The following is a 24,915-nucleotide window of genomic DNA, read 5'->3' as shown; positions in this document are numbered from 1 at the left end:
TGTAGGACAGTGTACTATGAAAGTAACTGACATCTGATTTTGACAGCTTGCAAGAGATAAGGCATGAAGTCAAGCTTCTCTCCACCGTTATCAAAAATATGGTATTTTATTCTGTACTGCATCTTCAATGAGAACTGCAATCCCTTCACAGAAGGTTTGCAGTAAGCATTAAACACCAATTTTAGTCCCCAGTACAAAAACAGTATCTAGATTATTCTCCCGTATAAACAGCCAGAAGAAGAAAAAACAATTAACAGAAAACTCCATTTTAATGCACAATATTGTGGGTGAACTGACCTATAGCAAGGGAAGGGGAGTGGGTGAGCAGAGTTGGTTTTTCTATACAGTGGCCAGGGCACTCCAACTTAATTGATTTCTAAAATCCATAGGGAAAGACTGTGGCTTTCAGGGAATCCACAAAGAGGCCTAAGCACCTCCAAACTATTCCCCAAGCTCACAACACTTCTAGCAGAATGGCTGTCTAAGAAAAAGCACTACCCTGAGAGTCCTGGCCATTCTTCAGTCCAAGAATGGGAACAGGGAGAGTTTTCATTACAAAGTAATAGTCAGCATTTCTGTGATCACAGAGAACTTTGCAGATTCGACATCCTAGGGTAAGGCTACGATTCAGAGATCTAAACAAATGGGAGGACTGGGCCAAAGGAAATGTCATGACTCATGAGGTTCGACAAGGACAAGTGCAAAGTCCTACACTTAGGAGAGAACAATCTCATGCACGGCTGCAGGCTGGGGACCAACCGGCTAAGCAGCAGCTCTGCAGAAAAGGACCTAGGGATTACAATGGACAGTAAGCTAAACATGAGTCAACAGTGTGCCCTTGTTGCCAAAGAGGCTAACAGCATACTTGGCTACATTCGTAGGAGTACTGCCAGCAGATTGAGGGAAGTGATTATTCGCCTCAAATCAGCACTGTGGAGGTCATATCTGGAGTACTATGCCCAGTTTTGGGCCCCCCACTACAGAAAGGGCATGGACAAGTTGGAGACAGTCCAGTGGAAGGCAGCGAAAATGGTTCAGGGGCTGCGGCTCACGACTTGTGAGGAAAGACTGAGGGAACTGGGATTATTTCATCAAGAGAAGAGAAGATCGAGGGGGGATTTGATACCAGCCTTCAACTACCTGAAGGGTGGTTGGAAAGAGGATGGAACTGGACTGTTCTCAGTGGTGAGAGACGAAAGAACAAGGATCAATGGTCTCAAGTTGTAGCAAGGAAGGTTTAGGTTGGATATTAGGAAAAACTATCACAAGGAGGGTGGTGAAGCACTGGAACGGGTTACCTTGAGAGGTGGCTGGAGGTTTGTAAGGCCTGGCTTGACAAAGCCTTGTTTGGATGATCTAGCTGGGGCTGGTCCTGCTTTGAGCTGGGAGTTGGACTAGGTGTGACCTCCTGAGGTCCCTTCCAACCCTCATTTTCTATGATTCTATAATGAAAAAAAATATTTCTGCCAGCTCTACCTGCTCCTTTGTTCATCCTGTAGGAACTACAGAGACCCAAACACACACCGTGTTTTCTCAGAGTCAAAGGCGAAGGAAACGGAGCCGGTTCTGTGCAAACCTAGCAAGAAGGAGTATACTTCTTTGGCCTGCACCTGCAGGGAGTCGGTCAGGACAGCCAAGGCAGCTCTAGAACTCAGGCTAGCGGCAGGAGCTAAGGACAAGAAAAAGTCCTTCTGTAGGTATGTTGGGAGCAAAAAGAGGGTGCAGGGTAGCACAGGATCCCTACAGGACAGGCAGGGGGGCTTAGTGATGGATAGCAGAGACAAGGCAGAGGTCTTCAATGAGTTTTTTGCCTCTGTCTTCTTAAATAGGAACCTGGACAAACTCTCATTATGCATCATGGACACCAACAAGGGGAACATCAGCCAACCAACAGGCAGTGCCAACACAGTAAAAAGACACTTGGAGGGATTGGAAGTGTTCAAATCACTGGGACCAGAGAGACTCCACCCAGGGGTACTGAAGGACTTAGCGAGCATCATAGCTGAACCACTGGCAAGGATATATGAGCACTCGTGGTGCTCGGGTCAGGTCCCGGAGGACTGGAAGAGGGCCAATGTCACCCCAATCTTTACGAAGAGGAGGAAGGAAGATCCAGGGAACTACAGACCAGTCAGCCTTACCTCTATCCCTGGGAAAATCCTAGAAGAAATTATCAAGGAACGCATCTGTGGGAGCCTGCTGGCTAATGTGATGCAGAAGGGTAACACCAACATGGGTTTATAGCAGGCAGGTCCTGCCTAACTAACCTAGTTTCTTTTTACGACAAGGCCGCCAAATGTTTAGATGCAGGAGTCGAGGTGGCTGTTATCTATCTGGACTTCAAGAAGGCCTTTGACACGGTATCCCATTCCATCCTTATAAATAAACTGAGGAGATTTGCCTTGAATGATTACACAGTAGACTGGGTAGCAAACTGGCTCAAGGGTCGTACCCAGAGAGTGGTGGTGGATGGGTCGGTGTCAACCTAGAAAGATGTGTGCACTGGAGTCCCTCAGGGCTCAGTTATCAAGCGATGCTGTTCAACATCATCAAGGATCTGGATGAGGGGGTGGGACGTACCCTGTCTAAATCTGCGGATGACATAAAAATATGGGGTGAAGCTAACACCCTGGAGAGGAAAAACCAGATCCAGGCTGACCTAGACAGGCTGGGGAAGCGTGCAGAGAGCAATAGGATGCAATTCAATAAGGACAAGTGCAAGGTGCTGCACCTAGGGAGAAAGAACTGCCATCATACCTATAGGCTGGGGGGTGGCCTTCTCAGCACCACTGAGGCAGAAAGAGATCTTGGAGTTACCGCTGACTCCAGGATGAACGAGTCAATGTGAAGTAGTCAGCAGAGCCAATCACACCTTGTTGTACATCTATAGGCGCTTCACAAATAGGTCCAGGGAGCTGATTCTCCCTCTCTGAGGCACTGGTCAGGCTGCAGCTAGAGTACTGCGTCCAGTTCTGGGCACCGCAGTTCAAGCGGGATGCAGACAACCTGGAGAGGGTCCAAAGAAGAGCCACTCGTCTGATTAGAGGCCTGCAGGGAAGCCCCTATGAGGAAAGGCTAAGGGATCTTAACCTCTTCAGCCTCTCCAAGAGAAGGCTGAGAGAGGACCTCGTGGCAGCGTACAAATTCATAAGCGGAGAGCAACATGAAATAGGAAACGATCTGTTTACCAGGGCACCCCCTGGAACAACAAGGAACAATGGCCATAAGCTACTGGAGAGAAGGTTTAGACTAGACATTAGAAAACAGTTCTTCACAGTCAGGGTTGCCAGGATCTGGAATGGGCTTCCAAGGGAGGTGGTGCTCGCCCCATCCTTGGGGGTCTTCAAGAGAAGACTGGACAGGCACCTGGCTGGGCTCACATGACCCCAGGTTTGGTGACCCTTTTTTTGCCTGCCAGGGGCAGGGGGTCAGACTAGATGGCCCACTAAGGTGCCTTCCAACCCTAGAGTCTATGAATCTATATCTTCTTAGTGAGAGAAGTTTGGTCAAAGAACCATAATTTTCATTCTGTTCATCCCCCCTGCTTGGGAATAAGCAGAGAGAAAGCATCAGTCTGAATATTATTCCTGTGGGCCCCAGCTCATCTGATATAGAAACTGGAAAAGTATATTTCATTTTATTATCATCACAACCTTGCTGAAAGATTTTGTCTTGCCTCATTTTGCAAGGACCCAAGTGATCAGATATCCAAAATAGTTATCCTTAGCTTTCAATACTACAATGCCCTGGATCTATACTACTACTTTCTATCAAGCCGCCTCATTTTTATGACAGCTTTGTGGCTATGATATCTTAAAAGCAGCTCCCAGGTTAAAGCTGTAGGTCACTCTTGTTTTCCAAATTTCTTTCAGGGTTTGTTTTTGCTTCTTAAAGTGTATGAAAAACTGCTTCTGAAATGTGTCACTGATATGCACTGCACTCTGCAGAACCCCTTAAAAGGAAATAGAGGAGAGGGTGCAAATTAGATGAGACTATGTGGTCACTTCACTGAGACAAATTCAAATTGAAGTCTTTCCTCAATTCGCACACTTTCAGTTCCCTTAGCAGATAATTAGGAGTCAGAAATGATGTGCACTAAGGTTTTGGTTTGCAATATTTTTTTTAGTCTTTATTAACAGTACCAATGACAGCAAGTGCTGTACTTTTGAAAATCAAGCTATATATATAAAATATCACTAGTACTGTCTGTCTCCTAGCTGACCTATCTTTTATTATCCATTTTTTCCACGTCACACTGCATTTTTGTCTTCAATTTCACTAACAGTACTTGAGAAATCTCAATGTTATTTGGTAATTTATTACTTGAATACTCCTTTTTAGTGTTACCTGTTCTCTATCCAGGTTTTCCAGACTGCTACAACACTGTGGTTGAGTAGTGGACAGTATGGCCCAAGTCAGTCCAGGCTGGCACTCCAGAGATATGGGCTCTAATAAGCTCTGCCACTGGCCTACTAGGTAACACTAGGCAAGTTGCTTCACCTCTCTTCACCTGCTTCAATTTTCCCAGCTGTTCAGTGGGGTTAACCATACCGAGATGCTTTATAAACTTCTTTGCAATCTACTGATGTAAAGTGTTTTTAAGAGCTAGGTAATATTTTTGCTTTTTACAACTGAGAATGATCTCTGCATGATCTTTATCTCTACCTCACAAAAAATTAAGGACGCAGTCTCTCCCCGATTTCCACCCTGCCTTTTTTGCTGTGACTTTTACAAGATATTTATGGATTTTAGGCCCTCTCAGTGAGGAAAAAGCATATCTGCATTGAAGAATCTCATCTTAAAAAAAAAAAGAGCCAGATTCTAATTTTATTCTATTCATATGAGCCAATGTCTAATATATCAGGCAATGCTACACACTAGCACAGCTGCACGCTGCTAGGTTTTTATCTATTCTTTTTTTTTTTTTTGAAGAAATAACAGCTTGTCTAACGTCACAACTCATGAGACTTCAGCAGTCTTGGAAGACCACACACTTTTACTCAATGGTGACCAAGAAAGCCATTCAGCCCTGCTAAGATGACTGCCCCCACATTGTGAATTTCTGCAGCACTTTAGTTGTAGTTTTTGGGGAGGAGGGGGCAGGAAGGTTTTAGTTGTGAAGATCACCTTCAAATCTGTAATGAATACGCATTTATGCAGTGCTTTTTCTGAGACTGCAGAGGAACAGCTCCAGTTGCTGCTATACTTGGGCAAGCTGCAGCCAAAAGAAATTACAAATCTCAGTCAATGTCATAGCTCTTATTCAGAATCTTGTCACCAACTGCCAAAATTGTCAAGAATAAAAGTTCACTGTATGTTTCTATTGGAGAAACCATAGCCACTTCTGGAAGAGTATTACCCAAACAGAAACTGGGGAAAGACCAGACACATTTCACATCGCAGCTTGCAAGGAGACACACAAGGAGGTAAAGAGAAAGACAACATAAAACGCAACTATGGAAGCAGATCTACAAATCCGCAAGGGTGTACTACGCAGGCATCAGCATGTAAAGTGGACACCTCAAGCAAAATCAGAGAACAATACTTTAAAGTAAAGATCTCAGTATATTCCCCATCCCCAGAAGTGGGGAGTGAGCACTGAGCTTCTTTCTATACATAACTTTTACAGAACCTCACCATAGTTCTGGAAAGCTTGGACAGAAACATCAGTATAGACTCCAGAGCACCAACTACCAGATGAAGCAGGAATAAAATACCTTCTGAAACCAGATCAGGGAATAAAACTGCCCGATTAACAGGATAATATTCACTCAGCTGGTTGCTGATTTTCAGATTAAATTTAGTTAACAAAATGTATGCCAGATAAGGTATGCATCTTTAATCCTATTGGTTATTCTATTAATCAACAGTAGGAATCTCAATGCAGCACAAAGCTTGTTTTGTGCACTTCTATACTTCCATATGGAAAAGACTGAGAAAAAAAAAAACAGGAATCAAAATGATCAGTTGCATTAATATTTTAGAGGACTGTTATCCAAAAGTCTTAGCCAAATACAAATAATCAACATTTAATTTCAATCCCTGAGAGTCTGCAACGTGCTGTCAGAATCTGAAAGAACAAAACTAACTGAGGGTTTTTCATCTAAATGCCAACTCATAAGATCCACAAACAATACAATGTGGACTCAAAATCACCTTCACATATCTGAAGTTGAGTGCGACTACAGGAATACCAAACCTACTGTAGAATACATACTCATAAGAAATTAATCCTATTTCTTTATATCCCCCATTTTTGGTCAATGAGTTTGGATAAACAAAGCTGTACTGAGAAACATTTTTGAGAGATATTCAAGTATTTTGGACAAGCATCACTACTACCACTTTGTATCAGTAACATCTAGTATTTTGGGACATCCATTAATTGGAGTTATGACTTGCATCAATCAAGGATCTGGCATTTGTATTTCAGCTGACAAAGGCAAAGCAAGGCATCAACAAGAAAAGGAAGGCACTGTGACATTTACAACTTACAAGAAAAATCCAATCTTCTAAACAGAGACTAAAAATAGTGAATGGAGGAAAGTAATGCTGCAATACCAGAGAAGATCATCAAGTCCATCTAGTCAAGTATCCTGACTCCAGCAGTTGTCAATGCTGCAAATGTGAAACTCCCGTCAGGTATGCTGCTGTAAATTCCTATTCCACAAAGGCAGGGCAGGCTGTTTGAGTTGATGTGATATCTTTTATTAGACCAACTGAGTAGTCGGAAAAAAGTTCTAAGCGAGCTTTTGGGTGCAATCACCCTTCTTCAGACATAGGGAGTCTCTACTGTTCTGAGACTCCAAGGCATGAGAGAAGCTAAAAGTGTGACAGGATGCCAGTGAGAATGATCCACAAAGGAAATGTTTTCCTGAGCCCAGCTCATTCTGAAACAATCTACTGATCCATAATGGATGGAAAGAGACCTGCAAAGGAAGGATAACTTATACAACCTCCTAATGGAAGTAACTGATAGCAGGAGGGTAGAAGGAAGAGGAGATAAAGAGAGAAAACACTATGCCATAGCCAACGTTTTCTGACTTTTAGCCAATTTGAGGCTGTAAATACCATACTAATAAACAACTGTAGCCATAACATCTCCTGCAATTATCAAACAAATGATGCTGGACATTTAGCTTGATAACGTGATACTGCATGTAAGAAAGATTCTGGAACGGTTGCCTATCATTTTCTACAAAGCCAGTATTTAAAACCAAAAAGTGCTTTAGACGCCCCATTCCCAAACAAGCAGGTTTCCATCAGGCAACTGAAAACAACTCTCTCCCCAAAAGGCACTTGTATAAGAAGCTGTCCTTGCAAAGGCACTAGCACTTCTTTTACTAGCAACTGTTCAGTGTTACTAGCAGATCACTTCAACCAATCCAAGTTTATAGCACTGATTTACATATAAATACACCATGTTTCTAGAGGGGCCGTACAGAAACTAGAAACTGAATTTATCTGACCATTGTTACAGAATTAGGAGAAACTGGTTTTGTGAATGGGGGTTCAATTACCTGCACCACTCTCTCTAACCAGTCTGTGGACCATTTAAGACGGGAAAGGTTGACCTTTTCAAAGCATAACACCACACAAATTCCCACTTTAGGCTTGATTTGTCTGGGTAAGCACCTTAACCCTTGACTTTCATCAACTGTACACTGCCTTACTGCCATCAGCCTTGCTAGCTCGACAAAGAAAACAATACCCTTCCCTCCTTACGTTGCATTCACTTCTCCAAGCATTTTATATCATAATCAATACTGAGATATCCTGACACTCTCTAATCCTAGACTTCAAATTGACAGGGAACGTAGTTTTCAGTTGACTGAATAACTGTTTTCTCTCCTCCAACAACCTCAACAAAATTGCAATCAAACCTTCCATCCGGCTCCTGTAGTCTCCCTGTCTTTTTCTTCCATGGAAGGAACTTAGCTCCATGTAGGGGAACTAAGCAACAACGCTTTCTTTAAAATATGCATTCATTAAGCATCTACAGCATAGCACCACCTCTTTAGCACTTCTCTCAGCTAAAGTTAAATTCTGTATTTTATTGCTTTTTCAAAAGTGTTATTAAATGACACCAAAGAAAGATCAGAGGTGATTCAAGCACCTACTATGAATACCTTCAAGAGAAATGTGGATGTGTATCTTGCTGGGATCCTATGACCCCAGCTGACTTCCTGCCCATGGGGCAGGGGGCTGGACTCGATGATCTTCCGAGGTTCCTTCCAGACCTAATGTCTATGAAATCAAGACCGCATGATCCAAGGCACTAATTCATGACAAAATTATTTGAGATAGAGCTAGACTATGAAGCTCTGCTATACATAACAAGCATCATAAAAGGAACAGACGTTCAGGACAGGAAAATTTGACCAAAAATCCAAGTTTAAAGGTCATACCATACATAAAGCGTTTCACTTACATTTATGCGCTATATTTTCAGTGTGTAGTTTGAATATAATGAATATATATTCCATTTGGCTTGGTAATGGAGATAAATTTTTGTTATGTCCCAGGAAATGGAGTATCCAAGTGGCTATTTTTTAAACACAGCATAGTTTCAGATGTGTTGCACTGTTACTCAGACTTCTGCACACCTCTCGTCTACTCTGATTGTTCAATATCCCTTACAATTTGTTCATCAAAATATTAGTATTCTGCATCGTTGTGCAAGCTCACCACATTTTTTCAAGATTCTAATATAATAAAGGGCTTAGTCAGCCTGTCTGCTCGTAATGCTGTCAGAGCACTCAGATTGGTTACTGAAACAACCAATCAGAGTGCTTCAAAAGTGTTACAGACAGGAGGCAGCGGTGCAGTGCAGCACCGCCATGACAGCAGAGACGGAGCAGGGGGACAAGGCCAGCGCCGCTGGCCTCCCCCCTCCTGCCACCTGACCCTGTTCAGAGGCAACAACAGCAGGGGGTGCTGGCGGAGGGGGATGGAGGGGCAAGCTTCCACCCCTCCCTCCCCCCCCCCCATTCCTGGGAGGCAGCAGCAGTGCAGGGGAGGCGGGGAAGGTTTGGGTTAGCAAGCTGGAGCCCTCCTCGCCCCCATCGTTCTCGACGAGCAATTCACTAGTATAAATATAAAAAACAAAATCAACTGAAGTGAAGAAATAAGGGGCTTATGGGAAAGTTAATATTTAGAGAAGTAAAGGTATGAAGAAAAACACTGCTCATAATTAAATAAGTATAAATACCAGAATATAAATTAGCTGAAAATCTTTATCTTGTTAGAAGACAGTTTGTCAAGACTTGGCTGCATCTCTAGCTGTATAAAATACACATTCATGCATTTTAGCATTGATCACTAATGCTGCTGTTAAAAAAAAGTATATATGGCAATACTGGAGTATGCTTACGTTCTGCAAATTCCAAAACACATTTCCTTGAGTACAGTCTTTATAACTACCAGCACGTAAGTATCCCATCATAGTCACAAATACTCAGTGCACAATGTAACTGTTAAATTTTACCTAGTGACTATTAATGCTCTGAAATGCTATATTTAGATGATAGCTATACAGACTCTAAATAATATAGTGCTATACAAAATTTCTGCATTAACTTTTTTATACTTTTTTTTTTAAATCATGTACTTTGTGCAGACCAAGCATGAAGCACTGTATTCCTAAGCAAGTTAACTTCTTGCAAAGCCACTGACACTTGATAGAGACATGATGCTCTTTTAACAACATTTTAAAAAAATTCTTCTTAGGAGAAAAATACCTTTATTGTTTATATGCTTATTGAAGAGTAACAAGGTATATAGAGTTTTTAATTCTTCTCAAGCAAATAAACACAGATACTATTAAGTACTTGAGCTCCAAATAAATGTTTCCTTCCAATTCCTTGTGCTTGAAAGTAACTAGCTCATATTTCAGTTTTTCTCTCTCTTCTCTGTAATGAAGGTAAGGACAGGGAATGATCTAAATAACCCAAAAGAAAGCATACTCATTTCCTTCTCAGATTATCTCTCTACTTAAATCAGGTAATTCCTGAGTGTTTTTGCATCCCTTATTTAGACTGTAAAGTCCCAGCAGCTCCATGCACTGTGACCCTAATTATTTTGTAGCAGTTGCTTTCCCTCATTATCCACTGTAAAAGCAACTGTACTCTTTTTAATAGTTTACAAAGACAATTTCAACCATATTTACTCAAACCCCAAATGAAGTTTTTCCCCATTAGCATGGGGGTGGGACCCTTGTCTTAGATTTGAGTACAGGCCAGACAAGGAGCTTCTGCAGCTCTGATGGGGCCACGGTGGCTCACGCAGCAGATAAAAGAGGTGTGTGGATCAGGGGAGCAAAAGAGGGACAGGAATACGTGGTTCAAATGAAAATGCAGGGAAAGGGGCTGTGCCATGCAGGGGGAGCCCAGGGGAAGGGGACATGCAATGCAGGGAGAGCACAGGGAAGCAGGTGCACAGTTCAGGGGAACACAGGGAAGGGGGTGAGCAAAGGGCAGTGGGGGAGGGGATGCACAGAACAAAGAGCACAGGAAAGGTGCCCACAGTGCAGAGGGGTATGGAGGGAAAGGATTGCATGGGGAGCACAAAGGAACAGATGGACAGAGCAAGGGGAGCATAGGAAAGGGGGTGGGAAAAGGAGCACATGGAGCAGGAGCACAGGGAATGGGTCCGTTACACAAGGGGAGGATGAGGAAAGGGACACACGGAGCAGAAAGACGTTCAGGAAAGGGTGCACCGAGCAGCAGTAGGAACTGCTTCAGTTCTGGCTCCAACCCCAAACCAGGCTGGAGCTTGAGCCGCTGCTGCCGCCTGGCCTGGCCACATGCTCCCTGCCCCTTAGCAGAGCCAGAGCAGCAGCAAAGGCATGGGGGCGGGGCGAGGAAGGGAAGGGAGGAAGGAGAGAGACAGGCCCCAGAGGGAGACGAGTGGCAGAGGGGAAAAAGGCACTGGGTTGGCAGGTGGCAAGGAGAGGACAGGGGGCATTGTGCAGGCTGCCTGCCCAACCCCCAGCCACTGCTTTCCCTGTGGCAGTGATAAGAGGGGTGAATTTAAGATAATAACTAGATTCTAGACATAGAAAATTATAAAATTGCTTTAATTTTCTATGTCTAGAATCTAATAATGGGGGGGTCATTTTAAACGAAAAAGTAATCTTAGATTCAGGTAAATATGGTAATTTCAATGCAGACTTCAACACGGCTTTATGCTGATATCCACTGGTGATGTACTTAACTTGGGCATTGCTGAACTTCATTCTGAAAACTTGAGAGCTTAAATTGCTGCCTATAGTAACCAAGCTTGATGAAGTTTCACTCATCTAAGTTTGTTTGTCCCTGCTGCAAAACTCAAATGTACCGATTATAAACAAGAGTTGATTTTAAGACCTACCAAATCTTGTTAATTCTTCAATTAAATCATTTACAGGAAGCAAAAGGAACGTGCCAACAGCGCCAAGAATTCCAGAACTGTCTTGCACTACTGCTGCTTCTTTGAATCGCAGTTTTATAAACAACCCATTCAGTTTGCAATAGCGAGGCAAGAAACTGGCATTCATTATAAAAGTGGCACCTATTTATTATTTTGATCACAGGAAAACCTTGGGACCATGATCCATGACTGAGGCTCCTTTGGGCTGATATTGATAACACCATGCCATCACAGAGCAAAGATATGGTGGCTGCCTCAAGAATTTATCTAAACATAAGGCACAAAAGAACAGACAGATACGAACAGATATAGGCATGAGATAGCAGATAGTACTGGTCAGCCCCCAAAAGCTGTGATTGCAGCACTGTAACATACCCATTGTCCAGTGACCCCAAAATGAAGTTTCCACTATAGTGAGTACTATGGGCATTTATACGTGTGCTCCAGGAATGGGGGGCTATGCTTTAATTAGAGCAGTTCTGAGAGACACCCTAATTAAACTGCCTGGAGCATCATGTGTTTCACCATCCCTGTGCTGAAAAATGGTGGCGGGGCTGCTTTAACTAAAGCTTGTTGATGCTAGAGTCTGCTAGAGCGCAGTAATTACCACACTCCAGCCGTCTTGCTTGATAGTGTATAAGTGTCCTTTGTGACTGCCTGGGAAGTGAAGGTGACTTACCCATACAGTGTACAACCAAAGGCCCTAAAATTGCAGTCAGACTCATCCCTAAGGAAGCAGCATTTCCCATCATTTCATTTACAGCCAAGTCTTTCAACGCTGTAAATCAATCCCAGTCCACACCCACATGTATTCATTTTTTAAGCTTCTATATTGTTCTAGTAAAAAATAATCAAGTTGCAGCAAACCCTAAGTTGAATGGTTGCATCTGTGGACTGGTTAATTCTTTCATTGTAAAAAAAATAAATAAATAAATAAAATCACAGTTTCAAAGCTGAGCCCACTAGCAATGACTACCTTCATCACCCTTTCCAACTACTAACAAGAGGGCACAAAGCATATACATGCCAAACATTGGCCGGCTGATCCAAAATAGGATGCAAGAGCTTCGTAACTGCTGGATGGTTCCCAGTCCATGCATCACTGAGATATGGTCCTTGCACATTCGAAGCACCGGCCATTGTAAGATTTGGGAAGGCTCTTCTTCAGAGCTGCTCCTCTGCAACTAAGACAGACTTAACACTGACTCTTCTGCAGACAAGCAAACTGCTCAGTTTGCTTCAACAAAGCAGATGAAAGGGGAGAGAGGTTATTGACATGTTCAAGAATCATTAGTATAAATGCAAATCTTTGGATTTTCTTGCCCCATCCTTGCTTGGGTCAGACAGCACATGCTAGGATTTCCTTTTGAGCAAGCTTAAAAAAAAACAAACAAAAAACCCCAACAAACAAACAGTAGTCTATTATGATTTGCCTGGTTTAAAAACAAAATTAGCATTTGCTGACATCCTGAAAAAGGCTGGGGAGATTTAGCATTAGGAGGGAATGTCATTAATCAGCTCTATCCAGCAATGATAAACAACTATTTATTTATATTGGTTGTCCCAGGCACCTCATTTTGCAGAAATTATTTGTCCTGTAACTCTTCCCATAAATCTGTTTGGTCAATTTTATCCTAAAATGACTGATGGACTCAATCCATTTCAAGCTACTGAGAGCCCCATCACAACGTTAATTTGCATTACCAGCGTGAACTAAACGTTTTAAAAACTGTTTTGACAGAAAATTTGCATAGAGAATAATCTGAATAATGGAATAAGAAAAATAAGTATCCAAGAGATATATCTATGTCAAATTATTTAAATGGTATAACTATTTATTTGTATAAAAGATGGTGTCTAACAGCCAGTAGTACACTAAGTATTGCACAAAGAAATAAAACGATCTTTACCCCAGAAAACTCCTTGTCTAGCATTGTGGAGAAGTGGAACAGCTGGATAAAGGGATATAGCAGAGGTAGGTGGCACAGTATACAATTAACAGTAAGAACAGAACATTTTCATAATATTAAGTCTCATAAGATAAAAATGATCACCAGCTTAACACATTCTAAATAGCACTGATCTGTACTCATCACAGAGGAGCTTTTAAGGATGTTCTGTTATTTTGTTTTTAACTAAAAAGGAAAAGATGATGGCTTTTCAAATTTTGAATTTTCAATCCCCCCTCTCCCCCCAACATACAGGGAGCAGTGGGAAAAAAAATATGAAGATGCGGTGAGAGAAGAGGACAAGTGGGCAATCAGTATGAGTGTCGTTAACAGACTGCAGGACAGGACTGATCTTGAGATAAGAAATTTAACGGATACAGCCTTTATTTAAACCTTCCCACTTACCCAGATTGACAGTAGTTAGTTAAGGTTGCCAAGATATAAGCAGCATAAACACATGCATTTTTGCTGTACACAGTTTCCATTTTCTTAGTAAGTTTTTACACTTCTGGCAGAGGTCATTTGAAAAATGCTGCAGAAAGTCACACGTGTACAAATCAAAATAAATTATAAAAATGTGACTTTTTGAAGTATTTAAGCCATTTCTAATTTGTTTTTGTTTTTAATGACAGCAATAATTTGAAAATGAGATAATTTATATAAAAGCACTAACATAACAAGTACAAGTAGCGTAGCTCTGCATTTAAACAGCATACTTGCACTCCTTTAGATTGTAAGGGTAAGAGGGTATCCCTCAATGACATTAGTGCAAGGCATTTTTTTTTTTAAACGAACCATGAGCAACAGATACAAGTCCTTTGACTTCAATGAGACTACTCTCCCGAAGGTCAACCAGAGAGAAACTTCCTGCCAACACCATCTGTGCGCCAAGTTCATTTGGCAAAAATATGTGGGAGGTCATTCTCAGTAGTTGATCTTCAGCTCTGAACTCCCTCCTCCTTGTGCCCTGTCACAGCCCGAAGCAATGTAAGACCTTTTGTTTTGCGCAAACTTTCAATGTGGGGCCATTCTTCATTGTTGTTCAGAGAGTTTGCTTTATTATACACTATTTTATTTTAATATTTCATCAGGTTTTATCATTTATCTTGGTTTTTACTGTAACAGCCTTAGCCCTTTGAGGGGGGTACCATATTTCTAATTAATTAATGGAATTAAATGAATTCTTAAATCAGTAAGACAACTATTTAATGATTTTCTGGAGGTGGCATGTAGCTGAAGTCCAGCTTGTAGGCATTAGCACTCACAAAATAGACAGTGCTATCTGTGAAGTAACCAGGCCTCAGAAATATCAGAAATTTCTTTTTTCATTACATTCAGAATAGTTAAAAAAGAGAGAGTCTCCCAGGACTAATAGTAATATAACTTTAATAGCATACTGACATGGAATTCATGGACTCATTCTGACATTTTCCACAGCAGTACTCTCTCTTTAAATTTGTCATTGTATCACTTCATTCAGGCATCAGGCAATTTCTAAATGAACTCTTCAGGATCCCTATAATCTGCTAAAACAGCTCTCTTATAGCCATGTAAATAAGAAAAATAACTCATCCTCTTTCCCATCCCATAGATCCCAAAAATACAAAGAAATTAATGACTTTCATAAAGAGTATCAGGCAAAGTCAAATTGCTTCTCCATAGAGCTACTAATCTAATTCTACAGCTTCCTCTAAACAGGAGTTCTAGTTTTCAGCTACAATTCCTGAATAAGCAGCATGAATACAAATGTACTAAATATGCCTTCAGAAGACAGAAGAGAAATGCAGAATGACATACAAGGTCATTCAGAATATCACAGCAGAGCCAGGCCTAGCTGAAGTGAACTCTTAGGTTCCAGTTAAAACATGTCACATAATGCTCACTGTGCTCTAAAACTGAAACACAATGACACTTGTCATTTTTCACTGAGAGTGACATGACTGGTCTCTATCCTCTTATTTCATAAAAAGCCGTGCTGTTAAATCTAATCAAGTCGCACGCAATAGACCAGTCCCAGGCCAAGGACAGAGTCCCTCTGGCTGTCATCTGCAGCTCGTCTTGAACACCTCAGACACACCATGAATGACCTCCTGGAAAAGGATGAGCATCTCAAAGTACCTGTCCTGTCTTACAAGCAAGCCCCCAACCTCAAACAGCATCTCTCAAGCAACAGGCTGGCTAACTCCCCATCTCACCAAGGCACCAGACCTCACAACATACCCGGATGCCTCCTGTGCCCCAACAAATACGGACAGCATTATTACTGGACCAAGTAACACAGATTAAAACATTCAAGGTTCGTTCATTTGCAACTCTACCAAAGTCATAAATGTCACCTTCTCAGCGTCTCTCCACTGTCTTTATTGGACAGAAGAGGCAATCTCTACATGAAAGGATGAACACTGATCTGATGTCAGCTGCAGAACAACAAGCAGGCCTGTTGCAGAACACTTCAACCTCCCTCTGGATGCTCCATCACTGACTTCAGCGTAGCTATTCTTAGCCAGTAAGCCTTTAAAAACTGATTCAAATGGGAAACTGCAGAACAAGAAATCATCCTGAAACTGGATTGTTACGTATGGTGTAAACAGGGACTGTGGATTCTTATCCCATTACCTGGATTTGTTTTTTGTAACTCCTTTGTTCCTATAGGTTTTCTTATTGCTTGCTTGCTTCTCCCAGCACTGACCCCCCTTTCCTTCCCCCTTCTGCCTTTTGTATTCAAAATTTCTATCTTCTTATACACTGCTTTGGGCATGTCCTTTCACAGCAACAGATGAAGCGAGCTTCAGCTCACAAAAGCTTGTGCTAGATAAATCCATCTAATTTGGTTAGTCTATAAAGGTGCAAATATACCCTACTAAAACATAAATTCACATTCTCTTTGTAGTAGCACCCAAAAATTGATTTTGTGAAAATACGCTGTTATAAAGCCAAGATGCATGGAAACCTTTCCATGAAAACAGTCAACATGGGGGATTTTTAAAACAAAAGGCCTCTTAGATAGTACTACATGAACTCTTCAATGCAAGAAGCATGATAGGGAGACCTGCGAGAACTAAAACAAAGCAACTGAACTGACTTTCATTACCTAATATAAACAAAATGAGTAGTGATGAGAAGTAATGTGAATTCTAGACTTGTTCAGTAATTAGAAGAGTATTACCAAACTCGAGGAAATGTTTAAGTTAAAATGCTACTGTCTTTTTAAAAAATTAACTTGCACATACCTGCATGGTGGTAAAAACATGGAGTCCTTCATAAGCACAGATCCGGAAAGAAGAATGTACCAACATCTGGCGATTGTTTCTGAGCTGTGGTAAAGAAAACCAAAATCACTGATAGCAATACAAAAAGACATACAGTGCCTCAGGTAAGACCAACGTATCTATATTTAACTGCACTGAAGAATTAGGATGTCTAAAAATACTAGTAGCACTCTAGCATTACTACGAGTGCTATTAGAGCACAGCCGCAAAAGTTACTACTTATATCACAGCAGAAAGATCTGCAGAAAATTTAGGCTAAAATTTACCACTTGCAGAATCATATTTGGAGCTGGTAGAAAAACAAACTTTTAAAAGTAAAAATTATGCTTATCTGTATTTAAAGTAAACTCACTTCCATCCCAAAGCAAACTACAATCTTTACATGCAGGAATCGTTTAACTCAACACCAAATTCTTTAGCATCAATTAGTGCACAGCATTACAGAAGTTTAGCATAGATTGTGAGGAAAAAAAAATACAATATCCAACAACAAATTGTGGAAAGAAATTAAGTAAAATAGTTATCAAAAAAAGGAATTTAAAAAGGAAGTCAGAATTAGTATCTCTAGTCTTGGGTAAGATGCCATAAGGGATTTTTAAAAAATTCCAAAAGCAATCAGAGCCCATGGTTTGAGACTATTCAGACAGAGGGCTGGCTCCTCCAAAGGGACCAGTACTCCCTGACAAGTTCAAGTACCAACTTCAAGGGAAGAGTGCCATCTACTGAATCATCAATACCCGTCCCAAAAACCATGTTAGGTTTTCTACATGCTACAACCTGCACATTTTTTAAAAACACATTTAAAATACACATATGTACATATACTCCTTCAACGAAAGTTGTGTGGCTATCTTCCATGGGCATTTCTAGAAGTGGCACCCTATTTTATCTGTATAACCATCTCATTGTCTAAATGGCATATGGCTATATAATCAAATGCTATCAATTTTAAATGTTGCTCAGTTTTCTATTTTTCACTTGCCCCAAAACTAAGGGTACAGATATGTTCTAACAAGCAAACCAGTCTTATATTTCTCCCCGGGAGAGTAAAAATTAACACCTTAAAGCTACATACCAAAAGAGAACTTGGTTTCCCTTGTATCTTTCATAGCGGGCACTTGAAGACATTATTCTGAGAAAAAAAAAAAAAAAATGTAGTTGCAATTTTAAACTCTAAAAAGAAATAATAATTTTAGTAATATCATCCCTTTCATGAAACTTCCCTGATAGTCAACACTTGAAGTTTGACTTTTCCTGTTAAAAAAAAAAAATGGGTTTCCTTAACTATAAAGCTCAAACCTAATTGCCATTTTTATTATCCAAGTAGATACTGCACAACACATTCTTCAAGTGTTTCTGAAGTACTCCTACACACACTGAAATTACTCCTAGCAACAGAATTGTAAGAACTGAAGTACTTCCAACAATTTTTTTTGTGCTTTGTCTCGTTTGCCTTCCATTTAACATAAGCCAAAAATCATTCGAATGCACAAGTTAGAGTGTTTGCAACATACAATGTATTTAGATATAATTTGTATTGGACAATGCCAATTATCCCACACAACCCTTACCTTAGCTGATGTTCCCTGAGATGAGACAATATGTCCATTCCATGAAGATAAGTATAGATAATATTTAAGTCCTGAAAACAGAAAAACAAAAAAAATAAAGAAACATGTCATCTATGAAGTATTCAAGTTCAGCATCTAATCATCTTACAGAATTATTTTGCAACACGGGAAACGCACCTGAAAACAAATCAATGGATTAGGAAACAGCTCAGGACAAAAAGATTAACCCACCGTAAATTAGCTGTCAACAAAACAAGTTTGTTTTCCAACATGTAAGCATTAAAGTAGCCAAGACCCTGAAGCAGTCGTTACTAATAACTTGTGTCTACACTATTTACAGAGTTTTATAAATACATAGATCATTGTCCAAGAACTATAACGCACCATATATCAATGCCTTGCATCCCACAATGATTAAAACACATTATACACCTTGCAGTACCTCCTTAAACCAGGGTATTATATCTTATCTACTGAGGTGACAGCAGAAAATTGAGGAGTTTCTCAAAACTGCACTTTATGCTAGTAAAGAGCACAGAAATACATAAACCCTCCTATTTATTCTGACCAATAGAAAACACTTCTATCCTAACCCAAGACTGAATGTCTGGGAAGGAAAAGATATCCCAGGTCCACATCCGACACCTTGCTAATACCCACATAGAAAACCCCTCCTCTTCCCATGTTAAGGTACTTCCTTCACCTTCCACTTCCAAAACTTCATAGACTAGTATCACAGCAGCCCTACTCTTTGCCAGCACTGGAAACAAGAGAACTGCTCAAAAGGACCAAGTCCTGGATCTAAGGCATATCAGGCAGAACATTACCAGCATCACTATGTTAGCATCATGAGTAATTTTTATTAAAGACTTTTTAATTTGATTAGTTTTCTCCTAGTAATAACTTGAAAGAAGCATTCAGTAAGCCTTTTCCCCAACTTTGTACATTAAACACACAAATAGATGCATCTGTGAGCCTAGAAGGACTATAATGATGGGCTACCTGACTGCAGCAGCTAAAACGCATCTTTAAGAGGATAATGCTTTCTAAAAAGAAAGTGTCAACTCATTTACTTTTTAACACAGATTCTGATCTTTAAATGAGAAGATACAGCTGCTTAGATCTCTCACTACACTGAACCCCCTTTAGTCACAAAAATATTTGTGCTGATAGAGTAGACCACATGCTAATGGAAAACACACTGGAGCTATTCAGCATTTATTTTACTGTCTAGAACAGGTGGGCTGTTAACATTAAGACCATGCACTGTACAATAGCCACATATATGTCAATGTCTTTGCAGCTTGAACATTTGTGCTCTGAACTTTTAAGGCACTGGGGACACTTTATACAATGTTTGCAAACGATAAAAGACTGCGAGGGTAGGCTTTGGAATTTACAGTAGTTTTATTAGAGAAGAGTTACGTATTGAGCTAAGAAACTTTTTGGAACATAATGGATATGGATTCTGTCATACAGAAATGAAAGTCCAGAAATAGCTAGAGGCTGAATAAAATTACTGCAATAAAGATCTCAGATTTCTAATGCCATAAACAAAACCTGTAAAAGTTGAGCAGAAGACTGCTCAATATACTATTTATTTATTTATTTATTTATTTATTTATTTATTTAAAGACAAAGCATCTGGTTATAACAGGGCTCATGAGCCCGATCTTGATTTAAGGTTTCAGGGCTTCTTCCTTCCCAACTACTTTAGTGTTTGTACTATTGGAAAGCCTAAAAACCCTAGTGGAGCACAAGCTCATTGTGCTGTACAAACCCATCTTAAACATTATGGGTTTCATTGTCAATATATTCTTCCCACAAAGAAATATTATGTACACAGTCAGACTGCAATGCTTTTCAATTTCATTTCATTTTTTTGCTTAAATATTATTATCTCCATATACTACATCCAGAAAATAAGCTTTAAGGTAAATACAATGAAACCACTCAAGAAACATAGCTTCTACCAAAAATCAAAGCTTCATTATTCACAATTTATTTCAAACGCGGTGGCTATCATTTTCTGTCAAAGAATGGGTTATACCAAACATTATCTTAGACTAAACAGTGCAACATTTTATTTGAAGATTTAAGAGTGTTTTTTATATATTAATTACTACTTACTCTGAAAACAGAGAAGTGTAAAGTACGATGCTCTTCAAAACTACAACATACACAACTTTGGGACATTTTGTAAAAACACACTCATCTTCTATTTATTTCAAAGTAACTTGAGGCAGTAGCATTTACGTGAGGTTAATTTGCTTATCCACTTTTAAGGGAGAAATGCATCCATTATCTTATTTGGTAAATTATAATTATAGTCAAAGACTACACAATGAAAATGAGGAAGACTGCGAAGTCAGTAACTCAAACGTTAGCAGAATTACTGGCATATTCCCCAAGTGGTCCTAATTCAACTCTTCCCCTCCCCGACATATACACACACTTATAATAGTGCTTAATTACACAACCATCCGCTATCTCTTCTTGCAGGACTACTGCTTTGCACTGATGAACATGGGCAAGGGTTGGATCCGGTTTGGGTAGTAAGGAGACTGCTGTCAGCAGAATTTTGTCCAAATTGCGGAAGAAGCTGGAAGTTGCACAGCAAACGAAGCGAGGAACTTCCACAAAAGGCCTCTCTCATGGTTAAGGCAGCTGACCCTGCTGGAGAATTGAACTGTCTCTGTGCCTCTGCCCAAGACTTCCTCTGTGATGCTACACAAGTCATAAGACACGGTACTGTTGCATACTACGTTACTATACATACACTATTTGTCTCAAAATTATGTTCCTAGGCACACCCAAACACAGTAACAAATCTCCCACATTTTTTCCAGACCCACTCCTCCATTTCAGACAATTTCCCCCTGAAAATATTCAGCTTCTTAGGTATGACACTGAGCCATCCTACAAGCCTGAAAAACTCACCCTTCCACAGCGTGTTCAAACAGGAAAGCCCTGACTCCCACAGCTTGTTCATATAGGACAACCGAGTCCTTCCATGGGCCACGTGCACAAGCCATTATTTACAACGAATTTCACCTGCAATCCCTCCCCACCCAGCCTAGGCCTTCATTCAAGAGTCATAAAAAGTAAAGCATCGAGTCTACCGACAGAAAAAGGGAACAAGGAAAAGGATTCTAAATACGTTAAACGTGTTATTTGACAATATTTTGATATACGGGCAGTCCTCAACTTACAACCTTTCGAGTTACAACATTTTGCACTTACAACGTTTGTACATTGACACCGTTTCAACTTTGACGTCAGTTTCAACTTTACAACGCTTGATCCGACGTGACGCCACGTCAGCGAACAAGTTCGCTGCGTTGCCCATCTCCCTGGAGAACGTCTGCCCAAACTTCCTTGGACATTTTCTTTAAGAAAGCAGACAAAGCTCAGCCAAGACTCCTGAGAAGACTCCAGCCAAGAACCCTTCACAAAGTCCAACCAAGAGCCCTTCAGAAAGCCCAGAGAAGTTACCTCAAAGAAGTCCACCCAAATCAATGATTGCTAATTACAATAGAAACACATTCATGTAGATATATTACTCATCTATAATTGATTGAGTACAAAATTTTGTTATTTTTGGTGTAAACAGGGTATCGGGCCTTGGTTCAGCAACCAAGCCCCCATTTATAACATTGTTTCCTATGGGAAAATTGGTTCCGAGTTACAACGTTTTGAACTAAGACACAGTTTTTAGGAACCAATTGTGGCGTAAGTCCGAGGACTGCCTGCAAAGCATTCACCTCCTAATTCTAACTTGTATAAATCCCAACTGCTAACAGTGATTGCTGGTGTGTCGAGACCATCAGTAATTATCTCATTGTCCTCTGCAGTCTGTCTGCCCGTATCCATTGTTCCTTGTTCTATTCTTAAAGCCTAAGTTTTTCCGGCAGATGCAGCCTTTCTGGTCTGTTTGTGCTGTGGTTACAACAGTGGAGTCCTGGTCTGTGACTCCAATACCAAAAAATAATATTGTGTTTACTTCCAAATAGACTTGCTAGGGCCTTTACCCTGGCTTAGGAGAACTGTACTCTCAAGCAGGAGAAACAAGCTGCCAAATCCACAGGCTTTTTAGCAATTTGTCAGCAGATAAGAAAGGAATTACAGGATGTGTCTACCTGCAATTACAGAGAACCGTAGGACCCTTCCCAACCAATGTTCGTATGATGCTGCCCCAACCAATTTAACGCAAGATAATAGCACCCATCAAACAAGGATAATTCAAATGCTTTATCAAAGTAAGTTTTGAAACCAAAACAAAGGTCTCAGAAGTGACACATTGGTGCACTTTATCTAGTGAAACAGTGGAACAATATCACTATCCTGTACTTCAAAATATATTTTTCTCTGAATGACTGATCGGCATGCTTCATAAGGATATTTATCAGGACTTTAGGTAAGTATGCAGGATATTTATTTAAAGCATCGTTTCATCATCCAGCAACAATGCAGTACAACCAACTAGCCCGAGGACATAGGGTTTTGTGGGGGGGTGTTTTTTGTTGTATTGGTTGAGGTTTTTTTTAGTACTTCACCTCTATATCTTGTATCTTCATTGAGTAGATTGTGAAGTTTTCCACATAGAGCTAAACACATAAAATAGTCCTATACATTTCAATCTTTTCAAAAGTTCCTCAAGTAGACAAATCAAGACTAAAATAATGCTGGATCTGAATCCAGTTGTAACATACCCTTTTTCTAATTTATATTTCAGCTAACCTTTAAGCTCCTTCTCCACCTCTCAGTAAAACTTTTAGGTGGCAAAACACAAGGAATTCTCTTAAGAGGTTTAAAATGAGATTTCTACTCTTTATGAGACACACATACAGGTAACAAAGTGTTTCCATATGTTTGAAAAGTTTTCTAAATAGATCTCTTTATGATCACATTATAAAGAAATATCTGCAAAAATGTTTAACATTAAACAGCCAAACTGGCATAGGTTCTGGAAAACTATAACCTGACAAAGCTTATATGTAAAAATGAGAGTTTGTTATAAACAGGCTTTTAACCTGTATACTTTAGGAATTAACAAGTCCTTGCCCAAGGGCTCTCCTGCAGATGGGCTTATGAACCAGACCCTATCGCTTAATTATTTCCATTCACAAAACAAACAGTTCACATAACAGGAACCTGGGAGGACAAAACAGAGCTCATGCCAAAGACTTAGATTCTTGCTAAAGGCCAGGAAAAGTCTCTGTTTATAGGGCAAGTAACTTACTACCTGTTCCCCCAATCTTCCTATACTAGATGTCTAGTACCAAGTAGCAATGTGGGATGTGGATGACAAAACACTACCACATTCAGCCTATACCTTTTTACCAGTATATCCACACACAAAAAGATTCAATAGATTTGAAAACAAGTCTCATTCATTTTTTCTCCTATTGCCTCTAAGTAAGCCAACAGCTGAAGAGTTTGGGGTACATGTTTGTACATCTAGAAAAAGAAATCATCTTCAGGAATATATTAGCAGATCCCCATCCTGCTTTGGGGGTGGGGAGGGATTCCCACTACCTACTTCCCCCTCTTACTGCTGCACTTACTTGCCTCCCGCAGCTCATAACTGTGAACCTTGGGTTCTGCTTCTCTGACCACTGAGGCCAAATTCAATATACTGCTGATCACACATCCCACAACCAGCTCAGAAATTACTGGAACCTGAGAAACAGGATCATTGGAGCTGCCTAAAAACATACTACCTTTCTTATTTTAAAGTACTCATAAATAAGAGGCTAGTGGAAGAATGGAGCAAAGATTTGGTTTCAGGAAGGTTCAATTCTGGGAAAATATTCCCCATTTCAAAAGCATTTCACACATCAGCTTTGGGCTGTTGAGAGAAACGAGTCTAGAGAGATGAAAAGAGCTGCACTAGACAAAAGCAGAAGGAAAAAAGAAACCTCAGGTCACTCTGGTATCACTATGAGAAAATGGGTCTGACTTACACTGGCCAGTACAACTAGTTAAGTGATTATGAACTGAAAAAGTCAATGTTATGCACTGGACTTTTAGTGAGCTGTGTTTATGATCTATGTATTCACTGGCCAATAGAAGCTTGTAGGATTTTGAGTTCAGTTGCTTTTCTTTCTTCAGGAATGTTTCTCTTTTTCAAAGAATGGCCTATTTCTTTAATCTGTATAATTTGCATGTTTTGTGAGCATACTACAGAGTGGGAAGATTATCCTACAGAACATGTCCTCCTTGAACTTGCATGCCTTGATCTGCTGCTGATATAATAGACTGACTCTATGGATACACCATGCAAATTTTCCCCTTACTACAGAACAGATATTTAAAAATAGCTGAAGCTGAAGCAAACACACACACATTCACTGCTAAATCCACCAAGACCTTGACAGTGAGGCTTACATATCATTCTGTCTCTTGAAAAATTTACATTTCTTTTTATTTGGGAGATTTCCACCCTTAGATGCTGTACACAAAATGGGACTAGATGTTGATAAAAAAAAGAATATAGCTTAAATTACATTTCTATTCAATTGCTTGAACTATAGATTAATCACAGGTTATGTGGCCACCTAGTGGAAATAAGTAGTGATTTTGGCTGCTCAATGCAATTTCTTAACGTTCTAGTCCAACATAAAAATCTTTATATTAATGGACATTCATTTCGCTTGCTGCTTTCAAAAAAAAAACTGAAAACAAAATTAGGGTTGTTTAAAGATATATAACTCA

The 24,915-nt window shown here is 40.2% G+C and overlaps 1 protein-coding gene across 11 annotated transcripts in view; it reads right to left on the bottom strand.

Annotated features, from left to right (window-relative positions):
* RAPGEF6 (Rap guanine nucleotide exchange factor 6) overlaps window positions 1-24,915 on the bottom strand; it is a 232,239-nt gene that overhangs the window by 167,012 nt on the left and 40,312 nt on the right. For all 11 annotated transcript variants that reach the window (XM_059712860.1, XM_059712858.1, XM_059712855.1 and 8 more), the window contains exons 2-4: window positions 18,199-18,269; window positions 17,703-17,759; window positions 16,589-16,672 (exon numbers count right to left, since the gene is read on the bottom strand). In XM_059712860.1, the coding sequence (XP_059568843.1) occupies window positions 16,589-16,672; window positions 17,703-17,759; window positions 18,199-18,269 (212 nt within the window). The remainder of the gene's footprint in view (window positions 1-16,588; window positions 16,673-17,702; window positions 17,760-18,198; window positions 18,270-24,915) is intronic.

Source organism: Alligator mississippiensis, chromosome 9 (genome assembly GCF_030867095.1).
Source record: "Alligator mississippiensis isolate rAllMis1 chromosome 9, rAllMis1, whole genome shotgun sequence".
NCBI classification, from domain to species: Eukaryota; Metazoa; Chordata; order Crocodylia; family Alligatoridae; genus Alligator; species Alligator mississippiensis.
The sequence above is the reverse complement of the archived record's forward strand: the minus strand, read 5'-3'. Positions and strand labels throughout refer to the sequence as shown.